This window comes from Chiroxiphia lanceolata, chromosome 11 (assembly GCF_009829145.1).
Source record: "Chiroxiphia lanceolata isolate bChiLan1 chromosome 11, bChiLan1.pri, whole genome shotgun sequence".
Taxonomy (NCBI): domain Eukaryota; kingdom Metazoa; phylum Chordata; class Aves; order Passeriformes; family Pipridae; genus Chiroxiphia; species Chiroxiphia lanceolata.
Window position 1 is genome coordinate 11,652,936 of NC_045647.1, and position 19,423 is coordinate 11,672,358.

The 19,423-nt window shown below is 50.2% G+C and overlaps 1 protein-coding gene across 2 annotated transcripts in view; it reads left to right on the forward strand.

Moving 5' to 3' along the window:
* Positions 1 to 1,870: 1,870 nt before the first annotated feature.
* Positions 1,871 to 19,423, forward strand: part of PODXL2 (podocalyxin like 2) — a 32,359-nt gene continuing 14,806 nt past the window's right edge. Inside the window, exons 1-2 of one of the 2 annotated variants that reach the window (XM_032699278.1) lie at positions 1,871 to 1,973; positions 12,185 to 12,478. In XM_032699278.1, the coding sequence (XP_032555169.1) occupies positions 1,919 to 1,973; positions 12,185 to 12,478 (349 nt within the window). In that variant the 5' untranslated portion in view covers positions 1,871 to 1,918. Of the gene's footprint in view, positions 1,974 to 6,249; positions 6,413 to 12,184; positions 12,479 to 19,423 lie in introns of those variants that run through there. The other variant, XM_032699276.1, reaches the window with a different exon arrangement.

The window sequence follows — 19,423 nt, forward strand, 5'->3', positions numbered from 1 at the left end:
GAGCCTGCAATATTGGATTTTACCATCTCTTGCCCTCCTAGAGTATGTAATGAGAAAATTGTTTTGAAACCAAAGAAAAAGACTGCTGTTGAGGAAAGCTTGAAAACACAAGCCAAATGCCTAGTGGGAAGGGACAGATACATTTTTTGGTCCTTTGGAGCCTTGTGATGCTTGACTGGGTCTCTCAAATATTTGTCTGGGGATGAACCAAGAGCTGCACAGCTCTTCTGAGGGGCCACACTATGAGAGGGAAGTGGAATGGCTGCAGCCCATCCAGCTGGCAAGAGGGGTTGAAGCACAGGGAGCTGGCACATGTTCTGTCTCAAGTACTGTGGTATTACAGGACCTGTTGAGCCTTATTTCTTGGACACCTGTCTGACAAAGCCCTTGCTTGAGTCATTTGCAGTAATGTCGTGCCCTGAGGCCACTGAAGATGTGTTTAATTTGAAATTGAGTGTAATTGGAGCAGTTGGCCTTGTTGCTGCAATAATGATTTTCAGCAGGATATTCAGCATGTTCCTTTGCTGTGCTATCCACCAGCACCGCTCCAAGAGCCATAAACCCACAAACTGCTGCAATATACATTTATTTTTTTTTAGTAGACACAGCAGTTTGCACAGAAGGGCACCAAGAAGGGGGTATCAGTTGTATTAGTATCATAGTGACAGTCTGGGATATGGTGGTGACACACCATGGAATGGTTTTCCCAGCAGGTGCAGGAGCAGCTGTCCCTGCTAGGACAGAGACTCCAACACAGATCCAGCTCCAGATAACGGATGCAGCCCTACAAGTCCCAGGATACAGCAAGTGTCTGGGTCTTCTCTGTGGTGGCAGGAGAACTGACCCATGTCCTGCAGAAGGTGTGCTCTCTTGGAGGAGCTGTGGCATCAAGAGGAGGAATTACAGGGAGAAGTGAGCAGGCTGCACAGCACCAGAGATGAAGGAAGACAGGATCTTCTCTGAGACAATACAGCTCATGGGGGATCTTATCCATATATACAAATACCTGAAGGGAGAGCATAACAAAGACGGAGTCAGGCTTCTTCCAGTGGTGTCCAGTGAAAGGACCAGAGGCAATGGGCACAAACTGAAGCACTAGAGGCTCCCTGTGAACATCAAGAAACACCTTTTTACTGTAAGGGTGACTGAGCAGTGGCACTGGTTGCCCAAAGAAGTTGTGGAGTCTCAAAAGCCGTCTGGTCATGGTTCTGGGAAACTTGCTGTAGGTATCCTACCTGAGCAGGGGCTTGGACCAGATGGCCTCCAGAAGTGGGGAAATGAAGTTGCCCAGGGGGGAGAAGTTTTTCCAGGTGATGAAGTGAGGCAGGAGTTGAGGAGTGAAGGAGACACAGTGTCCCTCTGGGTCATGGGCAGTTGACGAGAGGTCAGCAGGCAGAGGTGAAGGGTCTCTGGTCTGGGGACCGTCCCTGCCGGACCTCGGTGTGCCGGCTGACAGGGAGCCGCCGTCCCGCGGGGCTCTGCCCCTGCCGCCGGCGGGGTCCGGCGCATCCCCCCTTCCCACCCCCGGGGCTGATCACCCGCGGCTGGCGCAAGCAGCCGCTCCGCCGGCGCTCGTTGTAGGCGCCCGGGGCGGCGTGCGGGGCCCGGCGGCCGGGGGGCGCCGGGCCGGGGGGGGGCGGTGGCTCCGCAGCCAGAAATTAGGAGCTAAAGCAAGAGCTGCGCTCCGCCTCTGCCCCGCCGCTCCGTCCGCGCACCAGGCGGGCAGCTCGGACCCCCCCGCACCGGTTCCCCCGCCCCCGGAGCGGCGGCGGCGGCGGGAGGAGGCGGTGCCGGGCGGCGGGATGCGGTGCGGGGCCGGGCGGCGGGCGGGCGCGGCGGCGAGGGGCAGAGCCCGGCGGGCGGCGGGGCGGCCCCGCTCCCCGTGAAGAGGCGGCGCGGCAGGGCAGCGGCCGCCGCCATGCAGCCCTTGCACCGGGCCCCGGCGTTGCTGCTGCTGCTGTTTCTGGCCGCCGGTGAGTGAGGCTGGCGGGGCTGGGGCGGGACCCCCCCGCGGCGGGCTGGGCAGAGGGTGGGTGTCGGTCCTTTCCGCGGGCACCGGAGCGCCCCGAGCACCGGGACCCCCAGCGGGGGGCGGGTCTGACCCCCCTCATCCTGGAGAACCGCGGTCCGCGGAGGGTCCAGTGCTTTGGGGCGCCGGGACCTCTGCAGCAGGCAGGTCTCCATCACCCACCCCCGCACAGGCACCGTTGACCCCGCGTACCGGGACTTGTGCGGATCCCCGTCCCCCACCCTGGAGCTCTCCCTGGGTACCGGGCGCTGCCCTCCACCCGAACATTAGAGCCCTCTGGAGCGGCCGGTCTCTGCCCCGGGACCTCCGGGGCTGACAGGGGACCCCTGCGCTCCCGGCATGGTGGGCTGGATGCACATGGGTTTCACCCCGCGGGGACGGGGGTTTTCCCGGGCTCTCCTGCCCCGGAGAGGGGGCACGCGGCGCTGGACCCTGCGGGGGCCCCGTGAGCACCGGCAGCGTTGGCGGAGCCGGGGGTGGGTGGTCGCGGCCCGGCCGGGGCAGCCCCGGCTGCGGCAGCACTGCCCCAGACCGCCCGCCCGGGTATCGATGGCTTCGTCTGGCGTCGTGGTGATTTTGCGAACTACCGCGAAACTGGTACAAAGGAACGGGGAACCGCAAATTGCTCCGCGTTTCCCCAAGAGCCTGCTCTTGAAATTTGGAGGAGAGGTAGGGTGCCAGGGAAAGGCAATTAAGTGCGCTAATAATTATACTCGGAATAGTTGTGAAGGCTCTGCTTCTATTTTTAAATAGTCTGGGGAAATTTCCCAACAAAGGGATCCCCTAAAGACCTGTGAGGCTGAGATTGCCCTTTTCCTCCCTGCACCATCCCTTTGTACAGAAATCTGGTTAGTGTGGAACAGGAGTTCTGAACGGGGACATTTAAAGTGTGGGGGAGCCTTTGTCTTGAGTCATTCTGGCAGGGAGGGAAGGGCTGAGTTACCAACCAGTCACTGTCTTCCAGCACGACCGAGCTGTGATACAGTGACATCCAGCCCCCTGGCACATCTCTCTTATTACCCCAATCTCCCGAAAATGTTCATGGGGGAATGTGTCATCTGTGGAGCCATTCTGTCCGTGAGCTGTGAGTCTCTGCTGTCTGGGACTCCCTAAAGAGAAGAGATAAAGCCTTTTAGGTTTGCAAACAATAGTGAGCTTAAAGAGCAAAATGGATCAGAAAACCTGTTGGGGTTTTGTGCCAATACTCAGTGGCACAGAAGCAATAAGTCTTTCCAGAGCTGAGCAGGGAGCCAATTTTGTGGCTTCCACCAGGCAGGTTGTCCACATTAAGGGAAAACCTCGGGCACAGCTGGCAAAGGTTCTTTAGCTGCATTTCAGCAGGAAACCCAAGTCTCCAAATTCAGCCAAACCTCTGCCTCCTCCACAGTGGAGGGCAAGATGCATGGGGGGGTGGGGGAACTGCCATATTCCCACCCTGCCCAGCTGCCAGCCCCATAGCCAGAAAGTTGCATTTGCTCTGCACAGGAAGGAGATGGACCTCGTGGTGGTTTTACACTGTGGCAGCCAAAAGGAACACCACTGGTACGGTTATACTGAGGGGAGGGTGTGTTTCCTGTTCTGCTGAGGCTGCTGGAAACTTTCTGGTATTGCTGTCCAGCTGGTGGTGATACAGAGGATTTGGGTCCTTGGCTTTCCCTCTGATCCTCTCTGCTGTCCTGGCAGGAATAGGAGTATGGGTGGGAGGCACGTGGCAGCTCTGAGGGACAGCTCAGTTCCTAGTCTAGTGAAACTGATAATCCTGGTGGGCTGTAGAGATACTGGAGGGCTGGACTCCGTTGGCCAGACTCCTCCAGGTGACTGGACTTCTACCTAGATGGGAGGTCAGAAGTGGAGATACAGATTACTGGGAATTTATATATTAAGGCCTGTTCTGGTTAGTAGCTTTGTTCAGTGGTTTAGGATGTGTTCCAGTCTGAAATAACTCGGTGCACTCTGGCTTTGCTTCTCCAGCGCTGCAGGACAGGAATTGTTAATCCCTGAAAAAGAGCTTCCCTCAATTGGGAGCCTCTGCAGACCTGCAGGATGTGCTGAAATGGGACATGTGCCTCATGAGGGTCCCATCAGACTGCTGAGCAGCACAAGTCTGCTGGCAGAGTGTGGAAACATCTCTCCAGGCTCTAGGGTATCTAAGCCCCTTTGGTTTTGCAAGTAGGAAAATTATGTGATTAAAAGCAGGGGGACAAGGAGGGAATTTGTCTCTTTCCTCTTTTTATCTCCCCAGGTGCTTGTCTTCATGTGGGCTATTTAAGGGGTGTTTTTTTCCCTTCTGCCTGCTTAGAAGATGCCTTGTTAGCATTGTGTGAACAAGCCAGAGATGAGGGAGTATAGATCAGGATGGATGAAAATTCCCTGTAGTCAGTTTTAGCTTGGCCTCCTCAGTGCCATAAGGAAATGTTCATTTAATTATAGGCATCAGGGGTAGAAATAACTACATTAAGTCCTCAAGGGGAAGCTGCTGGCGACGAGCTACAGATCAGAGCGCACAAAAGTTTTTCCACTCCCTCAGTGTGGGAAGAAGCTCTGGCATTTTGTGGGTACCTGAGTGAGCAGCAGCAGCTGCCCTGGCAGTCCTGCTGCAGGGCCAGGAGAGAGGGGCTGCAGGGAAGGTGCATCATGGCTCGCAGCTGGTGCTTGAGTGAACTTGCTTCTTGTTCTTGCTGGCTATTTGTCGAAACCAGGACACTGTTGAAACACGTAATCCCCAAAGAATGGAGAGGCTATTTGTCAGCCACATGAGCACAGCCCACACCGAGGCAAAGCAAACACGTGTGTTGATTTGTTCAGAGGGCCAGGGATGCTGGCAATGAAGATACACCCTGCTGGGGCTCAGATCAGCCCCTCACCGTCCCTGTGCCTGGTTAAGCCCTGTCCTGATTGCCAGAGTTTGGATGTACGTTCTTGTTCTGGTGATAATTTGTTACTGTTGGGCAGCCAGCTTTGCAGCCCGCCCTCTATATGCCAACTGCAACCACTCTCGACTGTTTCTGTCCTGCCTGATGTGTTGGGAAGGTAGTCAGGACCCATACATGTGCCCTGGGACCACCCAACCTTTGCATGAGCTTTTTTTGCCAGTGATGCGTGAGGTTGTTTGGAGAGTGGAGCCTCTTGGGGGAGAGTCTGCTATGCAGCGTGTGGCAGGGTGGTCGTCACTGCTCTGCTGCAGGGTCTGGAGTGGAGTGAACCATTTCGTGTTCAGTGTTGTGCCCAGTGAGTTTTAAAGGCCTTATGGGATGTAAAAGACTTCTATTATATTTCGACGGGCGACCGTGTCTCAAGGGAAGTCCCTCCTGCATCTGAGGTAGCGCTTGCTCTGCCTGAGCAGGGTGGCTTTGAAGATGAAGCAGCCACAAGCCTTTATTTGGTGTGCTAGAAATCAAACTGAGCACCATGGGGTACACAGTCCAGGCTGGGACAGAGCAAGAAGAGGAAGCACAGGGCTGGCAAGGCAGATGAAATGCTTTGGGCCTTTGAGAGGGCAAAGAAGTCTGTGGGCTGTGGTTTTTCTCTTAGATCAATGGCTTTCATCCTGTGGTCTGTTAACCCCTGGGGGCCTGTGGGCTTTTTGAAGAGACCTGTGAAAGGTAACTGAGGAAAGAAAATTGACTTCTGCTGTGTACAACTGTCTACCTGATGCTGTTTCCCCAGGGGCTGTGTCTCCCCTGGCCCCAAGCTGGCAGCTGCCATTGTCAATAGCGAGAATCGCGGAGAGGAGCAGACGTTGCAGCAGCAGAGGAGGGAGGTGTGAAGGCTACGAGACAATCTGGGGAGGGAGTGAAGGCAAACAGTCTGGGAGACTGAAACCAAGTGAGATTGTGACTCCCAGCATGAATGGTTGAGCAAAGGGGGAAGGACAGGCAGGCTTGTTGGAGTTGCCGTGACCTGCTTGCATGGAGTGTCTTGTGTGCAGACAGGTGGAGGTGTTTAGAGCAGTTGTGATGCTAGTGATTGTAAGGACAAGAGACTTGACTCACCTCAGTGCTGGGCTGAGGGTGCCTGTCACCCCTGGAAGGCAGACCCCTGCTGTACTTATGCTGGCAAAGGGCACACCTGCAATTTTCTGCAAAAGCAGGTGCATCTTCTGGCAGTGCTATGCCATTTCCCAGGATATACCTGGGCCCACGTGCTCTGGATGTTCTCTTCTGAAATGCCAAGGGAGCAGATGTTGGCAGTCCTTTGTGAGGTAGTAACCACTCAGTACGTGCAGACACGCACTCCCTGTAGCCGAGTGTTGGAGCTCTCTCATTATGCTTGCTGTAAAAAGCTGTAAAAGCTCAAAGATGCTGGCACAGCATCCCTTTGAAAAGCTGTCCCGTTGCAAGGGCTTCTTCAGTTGCGCCTCATCCCTCTTCTTGGTGCAGGTTGGTAAGTATGTGCTCCCTGCTGACCCGAGTGCTTTTCCCATTGCTTTCTAAAATGTACTGGAGCCATGGGAAGGTGGATAGTTTTAGAGGGATGCTCCGTAAGGGACCTGATTGCTGGCAGTACCGGAGGAGGATGGCAGTCTGATCTTGTTTTCTGAAGCCCTAATTGGAAATGATCTCAGAGATTAGGGACATGGCTGGATGTGTAAGTACTCTAGTGCAACATGGGAGAGCAGCAATAAGGCCATGTGGGAGCTAGGCTGGGAGAGGTCTTAGGTGGAGGTGTCCCAGAACAGGTATGGTCTGTAAGTCTGAATTAGCATGAAAGGGACTTGGTTTGATATATGGTCATCTTGTGTGCACGCTGTTGAGGGTTTGATGTGCAGAGACTTCAGGTGACTGTGTGGGAATCAGCTTGGACATCCCTCAGTCAAACGACATTTTCTTCTCTTCCTCCACTGGCCACGGTTGGGATCCTTTTTTGTTATTTAAATTGCTCTGTGTTTTGTTACGTTCTGGAAGTGGTTTGTGCCGTTGGCTGTTCTGCCCTGGGGCCTCTCTCCTCTCTGCCCTTGGGCCTTGCTCCCCGGCCTTTCCAGGCGTGGTGGTCTGGGGGAGGGAATATCCCTGGCAGATGCTTCCCTCATCTGGTCATTGTGTTTCTGTCCTAACTGATTATCAGTAAATGACCCGTTCCTGACCCAGCTCTCCTAGGAAATAACATTGTTGGGTAGCTCCTGGGTGTGGGGTGGGCTTGAAAGGAAGGTCAACGGTAGCAGGGCCAGATGGACATTGTTGCGGCTGCTGCATTGGCAACACCAAGATGCTCTGACCCCCCTCCCTGGTAGCCATTGTGCAACTGTGCTTGGGAGGAGTGTGCAGGCTCTGCTAGTTGGTGGTGAGAGACAGGTAAGTCTGAGTGTGCTCCAGGCAAATATTCTTCCCTTCAGCAGGCTGATCCTGCCTCTGTGGCACTGTGGTGTAGCCACAACACACATGAAGGAGAGGTAAAACCAACCTTCTGTTGGGTAAACTGAAGAATATTCCATAGATCAAGCCAATGTGATGACATCTTAAGGGATGGTTGTGTGTTCCTTGGAGAGAAATTGAAGTTTGCTTGTTATTAATTAAAAAGCAAGAAAATTTTGACATAGTCACAGCCAGGTTCCATTTCATCTCCCCAAATCCCTCCTCTCATTTCAGCTGGACACAGAAATTACTTATTTCCTCTTTCACTCCTAGTCCTATTCAATAGGCCAGTTGGGAGCTTTTAAACAGCTGCCCTGTCCAGTGGAGAGGTGGCTTGCTTTGTGGCAAAGGGATGAAGCAGTTCTTGGTCAGCTAATGTAGAAAATATTTTGGGATTCTTTTAGAATTGTTTAGAACTGTGAAACTGCTCTTATTCACAGCAGTTTGGGAGAGAGATGGCAGATAATTTTTTGTCAGGTATTTTCTTCTGCTGTTGAGCAAAACTCCCCCATCTCCTTGTCCTGTTTTCTTGAATCCTCTGCTGAGCTGAACAGAGCAAGCTTCTCCACTTTGAGCTGGAACTGTTTGCTGTGGGATCAGTGGGGTCAGCAACTCATTTCATTGATGTGTCCCCATGGCCAGCTTTTTTCCAGTGAACTTGGAAAAGTAACGTTACAGTTGGAATCGCCCCATTCTGCTCCTTATAGAGGTGAAGCACCTTTTGCAAGGCCGTTGTTACCTCCACGTGTCATCTTTGTGGGTACCAGCAGCAGGACAGCTCGCAGCCACCGCGGAGCTCCCGTGATGGTTTTGGTGCTCTCTGCCTTTGTTCCCTCTCCCCACTCCAGCTACCTCTCCCACTTTCTCTCGTTTCTCGCTCCTCCTCTGTCTGTTCTGGGGAGGGTTTTCCTCCTGTGCTCACAGCCCTGCTGTTTCCCTGAAGGCTGGCTGCCCTCTTTAGCATGCAGAGCCTCATCTCCTCCAGGTTACGCAGAGGTGCCGCAAAAATAGAAATGAGAGACAAACGCCCCATTGAAGCAGCTGGCAAACCCTGGCTCCGTTCCCTGCTCCCTCCCATCTACAGTTGCAGGGCTTTATTCGTTTGTGTTTTTTTTATTCCTGTCTCTTGATCTGCCTTTTAGAATACAAAATTGGGAGACTGACGGCTGATAGAAGTTGTCTAATCCCTGTTCCCCATCCAAGGAGGAAAATGGCCTGGCACCGAGGTCTTGGGCATTAGATTTCCTCTCTCAGCTGTGCTCCCCTGCCTCCCAGCTCAGCTTGTGCTTTGATTCTTTCTTTGCCTTGGACTTGACAGCTGTGTGGAGCTCCTTTATGAGACGCTTGGAAGAGAGGGGGAAGGTGCCAAATCTTGGGGCTGCTGTTTGGCACCTCAGCCCATTGAGTTTTTGCTGCTGGTGCAGATGGTATGAATGAAGTGGTGTCAGGATGCTGTCTGGAGAGGTACTGATTTTTACCCTGGTGTGATAGTGCTGTTAGCCCTGTGGCATTCGGGCTGGTGCTGGCATGGAGGGTTCCCCCAGGCCAGTCTCTGCATCCTGTGCCTGTGGATCAGGCCCCAAGGTCTTACTCGAGATACACCCCAGGAGAAACCTGGCTTGCTCAGGCTGTGCATGACTCATTCTTATCTTGGGCTGAGGAAAGCACAGCATCCCAGTAAACCAGATAATGCAGCTTAGGGGGTTTTAACTGGGTAAACACTTCAGAGTTAAAGGAGGGTAAACAAACTCCCAGCATCCAAGCTTCCTTCATGGATGGAAATAACTCTCTGGATGCCCAGGTTCACTTGCCATGAGATGTCTGTTGAGAAGTGGTGGGGTGGACTGTGGCTGAGTTCTGGAGGCAGCCCAAACATGGTGTAGCTGATGGAAAAAAAGACCTGAGCCAGCCTGGGAGCTGGCGCAGAGTTACATTTTGGGGCATTTTTCCTTGCTGCCTGGGAGACCCAGGATGTGTTTTGTAGTGTGGCTGGAAAGCTGAGGTGCCACATCAGCCATGTCTGCTAATGGGAACTGGGGGAAACTGAAGCACTGGGGTATATAAAGAGCTTACTTAGGATCCAGGCAGTCAGTTACAGTCACAAATATATCAAATATTCCGTGTGGTCTTGGACCACTTGGTGTCTCCCTGTCCTTCTGCTTTCCTTTGGTGGATAACTTTGAGAATAATGTTTCTTTTCTCCTTCTTGCTGCTCTCTGTCATGTTTGCTTAAGCTGTAAGCTCCTCAAGACAAGTTCTCTCTCTGGTGGGCTGCACGGGGCTCAGTGCTCTCTGTCAGTGATGCAGATGTCTTGTGTCAGCTGGGGAAGCCCAGCCTGGGCACTGTCATGTTGGAGCCTGCTGAGCACCACTGGATTGGCATGGGGGCTTGGCCAGGTCTCTCTGGATCCATGCTCATGCACAGGAGAAGTGTGAGCTCTTGTTTCCAGCTGTGGACTTCACTGTTCGTGCAGGGCTCGCAGGGAGCAGGCACATTCCCAGGGATGCCCTGAAGCATTTTGGTTGGCTCAGTGATGCTGCAGTAGCTTCCTTCCCCTTTGATACTCTGCTGTTCCCTTTTTTGTTGCCGTGCTGGCCTCAGCTGATCTTGACTTGGATCAATAGAGCAAAATAAACGAGATTGAGAAGTGCTGAAGCCTGACCCAAGTGCATATGGGAAAGGGTAACCAATATTGGATTTTGCTCAGTTCAGAGACTAGTGGAAGAAAGTGGAGAGTGTCAGAGCAGGCAGAAGACTTGAGAAATTCATTTCTGGATTTTAGTGTTCCCAGGACTGGTTTGGGAATCAGTCTGGCAGATGAGCAGCAATTCCCAAACTTTTTGTACCAACAGGCTAATGTTTTCAGCAAAAGCACCAGGGCCAACCCATCTGCCACTGCCCCACAGCATCTTAACACTTAACTTGATTTGAATTTGTCCTTCTGGGATGTGAAATTGTAGGACACAGTGGTGAGAAGCAACCTCGGGAGGTTGCCTAGTCTGTGCCCTTGCCTCAAGGCAGTTCAGCTCTGCTTAAATCATTTCAGGCCACGTGTATCCAGATCTGTGTGCAGCATCCAGGTGATGTCTCAGCACTGCTTTGTGAAAGCTCTCTATTTGTAATACTTCAGGACTCTGCAAGGATTTTCACATCTGCATTCCAGTGATATCTCAGAGCTGTTTCTAATACAGGAGTTTTGCCTCTTAAGACATTTCTAATGGGTGTTTTCCTATCTTGTATCAGAAATGTTTTGTGCTAGTTCTCAAGGGGATGACTTATCACTTTGTACTATTTCTTTTCATACTATTTCTGTTATTCCCATTCTCAAGATCACCTAGCTGTACCTACAGTCTGTGCCATGAGGATGTCTCTTCGCTTTGTGTCCTTGGCTAATTTCGTTATCATGTTCCTAATTTTTCTTCCAAGGTCACTTAGGAAAATGTGAAAGAACAGCAGATCCAAGGACAAACCTCGAGGAATTCCACTAATAGCCCCCCTCCAGCACAAGCCTCTGTCATTTTTTGTATAACCAATGCCATACAGTTTTCCTGCTGATTACTGTCTTTTCTTGCGTCTCTGGTAATTTCTGCGTGAGACACTCTATCAGATATTTGACTAAAGTCCAGATGGATTAGATCTGCTGCATTTCTGTTGTCTAGAAAATTGGTTATCAAAGAAAAATACCAAATTAGTCTTAATTTCATCTTATTCAATTAGTTCAGTTCAGTGACTAGTTCATTAAGAATTGAGAAACTGAGTATGAGCTGAGAAAGCGAGAAAATGTGTCCTTTTTTCTTCTAATCTATGAATAAAAATCAGCTGTGAGAGGATGAGATCTTCTAGTTTTGATATGCTGAAGAACAGAGGGCTGGGAAGCAAATTGTTCAGTTCACCCAAATTAGTTTGCTTGCTTAACAAAACTTTTTAAAATGTAAAACATGTTTTGGTAATTTTATTTTTTCCTTATGTCCCCATATTTATCATGGTATTTATCAGCTGAATAAAGCCAAGTTCCAGGTGCTGTTTTCTTGCATTTTGATTGAAGTTCAATATGCATGTGAATGTACCTTGACACAAATCACAATTAAAGTCTCATGTAGGAATCAAGAAGTGTCAGTCAAACCTTCTAATAGATAAAATGGAAATAACAAGGGTATAATGTTGAAAGAAAAGTGTAAAATGCAGCCTGCTTCCTTCCTTAGTGTTAAGTAGATGTTTGCTATTGTCACATTTTAATTCTTACCTCTGATGGTCAGCCCTTTCTTATGAAAACCAACACTGTGAATGCAAAATGAAGTTCAAGTTAATGACTTAAAAATAGATTTTCAGCTTCCTGATTTAAAATATGATTAATATTGGAGTTGTAAATAATGTTGGTTTGAATCAGTCCCCCTGCATAAAATATAGCTGTGGATCAGGACAGTCGGATAGGAAACTATCATTGTATTCTCAAGGCCAGGGTTTCATGGCTGAAGTGTAAGACATTCCCCCTCCTCTCCAGGATGGATGAATAACAGGGCACCCCATCCTTTCAGAGGCAAAAACACCTTGGAAAGGGTGAACCATCAGTGCCCTGTTGAAGAGATGGCCCCAGGCTAGATGGCTGCTTGCTGCTGAGACTCCTCCATGTGAATGCTCATCTGCATGGTTGTGGATGTTTCCCAAAATATCCTAATTTTCCCCATCAGCTGAGAGTACCCCATCTGAGGGGTAGCTTGGTTTGGCAGGAGCAGGCTGCAAGGGGAAGACAAGCCTAGTGAGTGTCAGTCCAAGCTCTGATGTGGTTTTACTGTCATTATACAGGGACCTTGTACCTCTGTCTTGCATCCTCGGAGGACCCAACTGCTGAGGGCCTCACGTCAACTTCCCTGCTGGAGTTTGCCATGATGTCCCACCTGGAGGCCATGAATTCCCATGAGCAAACCAGCCCGGAGACTGCAGAGCCAGATCTTGCCCCTGGCTCTCTGCATGCTGCCCCAGGGTCAGGCTTTGCCAGCGAGGAGAATGAGGAGTCCAAGATCTTGCAGCCCCCGCAGTACTTCTGGGAAGATGGGGGAGAGCTCAACGACTCCAGCCTGGACTTGGGACCGGCAACAGGTAGGTTATTTTTACCCCATACTTCCTCCCCACTCTGCAGGGGCTCTGGGGAGATGGAAGAATGCAGGGATCTGTCTTCCTGCTTTGGCACAACTCTTGCTAAGAGGGCCTGAGATTAAACGTCAGCTCTATTTTCTCACCTCAGTGCCTGATGTGTCCCCAGTGAACCCTGAGCAAGCACAGGCTTTAGAAACCAAGTTACAGTTGAGCCTTTATTCCTGAGCTGCTATGAGCTGGGGAAAGTATTGCCCTCCACCTAGTTTCCCATTGCTTCATGTCTTTCTCTCTCTCCCCCTTTTATGCTCTCTTCTCTCTCCTTTCTTTCTGTTGCTGTCTATTAAGCACAACTTTAGGATCTCAAGAGCCTGACTCAGAGATCAGGGCCATTTTAGGGTTTGAGTCAAAGCTGGGTTGCCTGGGTCAAATTCTGGATTCCTCAGTCTGTGACTTCAGTGTGGACTTGGCCAACAGAAGACAGTCTTGTTGTCTACCCTGTCCTGCTGCTTCCTGAGGAGTCATGACCAAAATGGGTTTCATTAGCATTTGAGCTTTCTTTCCTCTGTGGAGCGTTTTTTTGAGATCACTGAGCCCCTCAGTGGTCTCCCCCCAAGGCCCTCGTTGGCTTTGAGATACTCTCAAGAAGGATGGGGGGAAGGAGGAGGAGCATTGCAGGGTTTCCAGTAGCTTAGGAGATTATTTCACATGCTCCTGCTCTTAAGTGTCATGTGGGGCATGTATTAAGTGTTACCCAAAGGCCAGGATTCAGCCTTACCCCTCCTCCCTCAGCTGGTATTGCTGCCTTCCTCTCAGCAGGTCTGACTGAGGTCTGCAGTTAGAAAGCACAAGTCTCATAATATCTTCATTCCTACTTCTGTGACCTTAAAAAACACCTGTGCTCACACAGGGCTGAGGCTGCTGCAGAGCTACGGCTGGGGCTGCCCACTGGGGCACAGTGCACGCTATGGGGGCAAGGGCCATCCCAGCTTAGGTCTCCAAAGCCCTTTGCTCACTGACATTGCTGCTGAACTTATCTGGCCGTGCTGTTGCTGCCCTGTGGCTCCCTGGCCCCCGGGGTGCTTGCAGACCTGGCCGTGGGGCAGCTGTGCCTCCACGGGGATGCCGGGGGCGGATGGTGCCCGTTCCTGCCAGCGCGTCCCTGGGACAGGCTCTGGCTCAGCCGCTCTCACGCGGTGGCAGCGCTCAGCGGCGCTTTTATTGGTGTGCCAGCAGGCACCTGCGTGTACTCACAGATCTGGACGTGACTTGGAGAACAGCATGTGCTTGTGCATTGAGAGCGAGATGACTGGGTACCGAACCCAGCCTTGCCTCTTGCACGTGCCTCGCCCCATTTGCATGCAGAACACGCTCCTCTCTCCTTCCGTTCTTGCCTGCAGTACTTTCCTCCATGAACAGATGTGCTCTTTCAGCTGTCCTTTTGCATCCCCTGCCCTATCCGCTGCCCAGCTAACTGCTGCTGTGCTTCCAAGCACTGTTTCTTCCCCTAACCGTTGCTGTGTCCAGAGCTCATGTCTCAATGGCATTTTAGAACCTTGGTTAATAGAACATTTTGAATTATTCAAGAGCTGGGAGCACATTTCTACTTAAAATTTAATTAGAAACCTGCTGTGTGTCATTTTACAATAAAGGATATTGTAATAGCATCCCTAAATTGGGCAGCCTTCTCCTGTCATGCAAGGCCTCTGTATGAGAGAGGCACACAACCAATGAATCTTACATGCTGCATGTGTGACAGATGCCATGTGATACCTTGTGGAACTGTGTGATGACATCTGTTAGGTTATTTTCAATGTATAAATCCATTAAACAGTTTTCAACAGCTGCTGTTAAAGGAGAAAAAAAGTTTATGGTGTAAGTTTTCCTTATGTGAGATTTCTTTCTGTGTAGTGTAACCCAGCATAGTTGGTACTCTGTCCCAGGCACACATCGGAGATGTTGCATCAGTCAAGGCACGAAACAGCATTGTGGTACTACTAGAGAATGAAAATTCCTTGCTATGAAAGGAGACCTGTGCTGGCTTCTTTCCATGTTTGGTGTAAAGATATTGGGCCTGGAACTGCTGGTGGTCTTGCAGATAGGCCAGATCTCCTGCTATTTCAAAGCTGCATTAGTCATCTCTCCTTTTTTTATGTCCTTCTGAAGCCTATGTGGGGAGACTCCCCTGTCTTTGTGTGACTTTGAGGCTGCAAGAGCTAAAAAGTAATAACAATCTGCAGCTCTGCAGCTGCTGCTCTTTCTTTTTTTTTTTTTTTTAAGCGCACTCGAACATCCTTTAAAAATATTTCTGGAAAACATGTGGCATATAGGACCACCTGTTAGTCCATTAGAAAGTGAGAACAAACCCCTACTGGCAGAGCACAGCTCAGCCTGGGGCTCTGGTTCTCCTGAATAATGTGCTTTTGCAGATTTATGCTACGGAACAGTGAATCTATATTGACATCAGTGAGCACCAGCCTGTGGAAGGGCCCTGACATTTGTCTCATTCTCTCTGAGGGTGCACAGAAGTGTGCACTTGCATGTGTGCTACCCCATGCACAGCTGCTACCCAGTGGAGCCGCATGTGGAAGAGATGGATTAGGTCTGGTGGGAATGTGGATGCCATATCCTTATGGAAAGAAGCAGAGTGTGCCTTGTACTTTAGCCAGAAGGCGAGTCAGTGGAGCTGTGAACCTGTTACTTCTGCATCCTTTCAGGCTTGTGGGGAACCTGGAAGCTTCTTAGGTTGTAGTTTGGGTGTGGCTGCTTTGCTTCACCTTCGGTAGTAAATTGGCCTGAACCCCAGATCAGCTCTGAAGATAGAGTGAACCTGCAGGGACTCACATCTGGCCCTTCCTATCCTCCTTTCCTTTCTTCCCACCTTCCCCATTTATGTTGCCTGGAATCTTCTGGTCTATCATGTTTCCTGCTACCACACTGGGCAACAAATGCAAGATGTCATCTAGCTTTAGGGCTAGAAGATGGGAGTCATTAGGACTGTAGGTCTCTTTGAGTCCCTGGTTTTTAATGAAGGAGTTATCTGGTGGTGTATCCATCCCGGAATGCTCTCTGATTTGCACCTCTCGTTGTTCTCCTTCGTTTCAGTCAGAAAGCATCATCCCATATGTTCCCCTTCCAGTGAAGGCTCTAGGTTGAGGCAGGCTAATCATTAACTGCTGGGAAGTGTGAGCTTCTGAAAACTGATGCAAGGCCTGTGAGTCTCTAGTGGATGAGGTCACTTAGTCCCTCTCTTCCCCTGCCCAACAGCTGAGCCTCCAAGGACTGGAGTGCATCTTCCAGTGTGATGGTGGACTGGCATGAGGCTCACTTCATTACAGCCAGAGTCTGCTCTTTCAGCTCCAAGGTGCTTGAGGACCAAGGCATGACTGTGCTGGGAGGTATCAAATCTAGTCTTATAGATTGGTGATTCACTAGGATGGCATGTGGCGCTTTGGGGGGTGGGGGAGAAAATTGTAATCTTTTAATTATTCATAGTAATTAGCAGAAAGGAATCCCAGGAGAGCTAGGATGGGGAATAGCAGAACAGACAACTTAGGACTGTATTCAAAGAAAAGTAAGTTTTCTGACAAGCTAATGGAATCAAATACTTTCCATCTCCTCTGCTAGTGAGATTCACTTCCTTCCATGATGAATTACTTGCTTCTGGCCAGAGAGATCCCAGTATCTTTCAACCTTACTGAAATCTGCTGCTTCTTCATCCAGACTGACAGCAAATCTGTGGTTCTTAATACCATCTTCAACCCAAGCATTAATGAAATGAAGCACCTGGTAAAGACTGTCTACATAAGCAGCTTAGCGCTGAGCAGCCGCCTGCCGAGCTCAGCTCCTGGGATGCCTCTTGTTTATGCCCTGGTTTAGTGCACACTGACACATTGGGTGATCTGCCTTGGGACAAACCATCTCGGTCAAGACATTGCTGGCAAAGGCTGACCTGTGACAGGAGAGTTTCTCTGTGCATAGTGTTGTTCTGGTGCAGCTGTCCCTGACTGACTGTGTTTGGGTGAGGATGGTTTATTCCAACTTTATTCCAGTCCTGCGCTCAGCAGGAAAGAGGTATGAGGCTATTTGGGGAACAGCTGTAGCACTTGGTGCCCGGTGTCTGCCTCAAGCAAATTCCAACCATAATGAGACCTAACAACTTTGCTACCCTGGGTCTCTCTTTTGATTATGATCTCTTTTGTATGTGTGGACCTGGTGTCTTCGAGTCAGAGATAGTAACTTCTCCAAGCTCTTCTGGGAGATTAGTATATTAGCCCCAACTGGCTCAATTCCAGCACCAGTAATTGTATTTTGCCTCTTTGAAATCCCCCTGCTGTTTCAATCAGCTGGAGTATGACTTTTTGCAGTAAGTCTCGCTGCTTTATATTGCAAAAAGGGAAGCAGATACGGCCTCAGACCTGGCTGCAGTTTTAGCAGTCAGTAGAGTGCACCTTGTGCTTCCAAAAGTTGGCAGGTGCTTTGGTATGAATGGTGCTATGTGTTGTGGTGGGAGCCCAGGAATGTTCTTGTTTTTATTACAGTGCCCTCTAGTTATCAGTAATTCAATCACTGGTTAACATGTTTCAGTTTAATCCAATAAAGACCTTATGGTCAGGTTATGTGTACTAAAAACAATGAGGATCACCCTCTTCCTGAGCTGTCACAGTTGCTTTAAACTGTTAATAGCAAATACAGGGTAGGGAACCTTGTAGGACAGTAACTGAGACCTGCTCTTCTGAATGAAGGAGAAGCAGAAATGTAATGAATTAAATGTCTGGCTGGGGAATCATGCTTTGGCACAATGCCATGTCTTGGCCCATCTGGTGTCAGGGAAGTTTTGGTATTGATTTCAGAGGAAACAAGACATTACTTGAATGGCGGCTTTTGCAGAGGTTTGAAGCTCATGTTCACCTCTCCCAGGGAAAATCATCTCCTCGGGTGAAGAAAATGCATCTGTGTGACCCAGACCTAGGTCTGCTGGGAGATGCAAAGGTCAGGACTTGGAACACCAGGGGGGCTGTGCAAGATGGTTTCTTTAGAAAATAGCGCCTGAGGGTCTTTGTAAGAGAGCTTGGAAGGGAAAAGCTGGAGGATTGTGGGAGGCAGCTGGATACTGCAATATGAGTAATATCACCACTGATGGAAAGCATTAAGGAGCGTAGCTAATGATGTGGTGGCACAGAGGTGAGGTAGAGGTGTGGAATTTCATATGGGTGAACCAGACTCCCAAGGGGATGGTGTGACTGCGAAGCTCTGGGAGGGTGTGTGATTTGGAACTGTGGCTGCCTGCTTTAACTCATCTGATCCATCCCTTGCTAGACTGTTTGGCCAGAGGTGTTGGGATAGTTTCATGGCTCCAGCAGACAGTTCTCCTGAGCTGTGCCCCTTTGTGATCAGGCTGGCTCCATCGTGGCTTGGCCGCTCTTGTTTGTGGCTGGAAAGGGGTACGTGGTGTGTGCCACCTCTGTGTGTGGCCACAAGCTCCTTCTGTGCTCCAGCCTACTTCTGATCTTGATGGGAGACAGCAGACCCTGGCAGGGAAGGAGCTGATAGTGTGTGCAGTTACAACCTCCTCAGGCAACCGTGGGTTTGGCAGTGCTCTGCTGAAATTAGATGAGCTGATAAATGAACCAGGCAAATCTGGCACTGCATCCAGCTCCATAATACTTACCTCCTTTATCAGAAGACTCTGCCCCATTTCTGCAGCAGGAACCCAGATCACCTGTGTCTCTCTGGCCTCTCTGTTCCATGGCTGATGTTTCTCTCCACAAAAGCTGGTGGGAATGGGAATGGATAGCATTGCCCTAAGAAGGTGATAGTGTCTGTGGGTGCACTGCCATGTGCCCAGAGTGTGGGAGCAGGGTGTAGAAGGTCTGCTGAAGGTAGAGGAGAACCAGGTGGGCCAAGTGGGTTGTTCGAGAAGACCACTTAATGAAGGGGAACTGCTACCAGAATGCTGGAAGAGCTGCTAAAAATGAGAGATGCCCTTCGATTTCCCTTAGAGCTGGGGGGTAGAGCAATCCAGGGAAATGCTGAGAAGACTCTTCAAATGGGGAAGTTCTTAGCTCTGCATTGCACAGATGATGAGTGACAGAGGCCAGCTTGTCTGGAGGGAGCCTTGAGAAGAAGATGCTTGGGACCAGCTTAGGGGCTGGGATCATACCAAGGAGATGTACAGAGTGCAAAAATTCCTTCAAACTGTAGAAGAGGGATATAAACTAAAAGAAAATATGAGTGCCTTAAAGAGACCTGATCTTGACAAATTGGCAGATGCCCTTGTTTGTAAGAGAGTAGGAGCTGATTCCAGACAGGAACTAAATGTCTAGTTAAAAGTCTGGAAGGAAGGATTGACTCATCATCACTGGCATCTGTACGTGGCACCTGGGGATATGGTTTAGGGGTAATTACGGTGGTGCTGCGCTGATGGTTGGACTAGATCTTGAAGAGGGGTTCCAACCTTGATGATTCTGTGATCCTGCCTGAACCTGGGAAGTGATTGAACCCCTTTGGTAACTGTATTGTATGGAGAGCTCCTTATTTTAAGGAGCACAAACCAGCACCACTGACCAAAATGACTCAAGTGTCACTGTTCCCTGCATGAATCTGAGTAACAGCCCTCACAAGATTTGAGGGGAGTTCATTTTCTAATCAGTGGGGTCTTATGAACCAGACAGAAGAAAGATTCTCCAAGCTTAATATGCAGGGTAGTGGGGAAACTGATGACAAGTGGTAGTCTTAACACAGTAGCAAGTGTGAGGATTCCTATGTCTGCTTCTACTTTGTGGATTTGTTGTCCCAGAGAAGTAGCTCAGGTTTCAGTCTTTGGCTGCCTTGTAAGATGGAAGTCTGCTGGGAAAGAGTGGGGTAGGTTCTCCCTGGACTTTCATTGCCCAGGAGAGATGGCAGAGGCGTCAGTCCCTCTGGCATCTTTAGATCTTGTTGGTGGAAAGG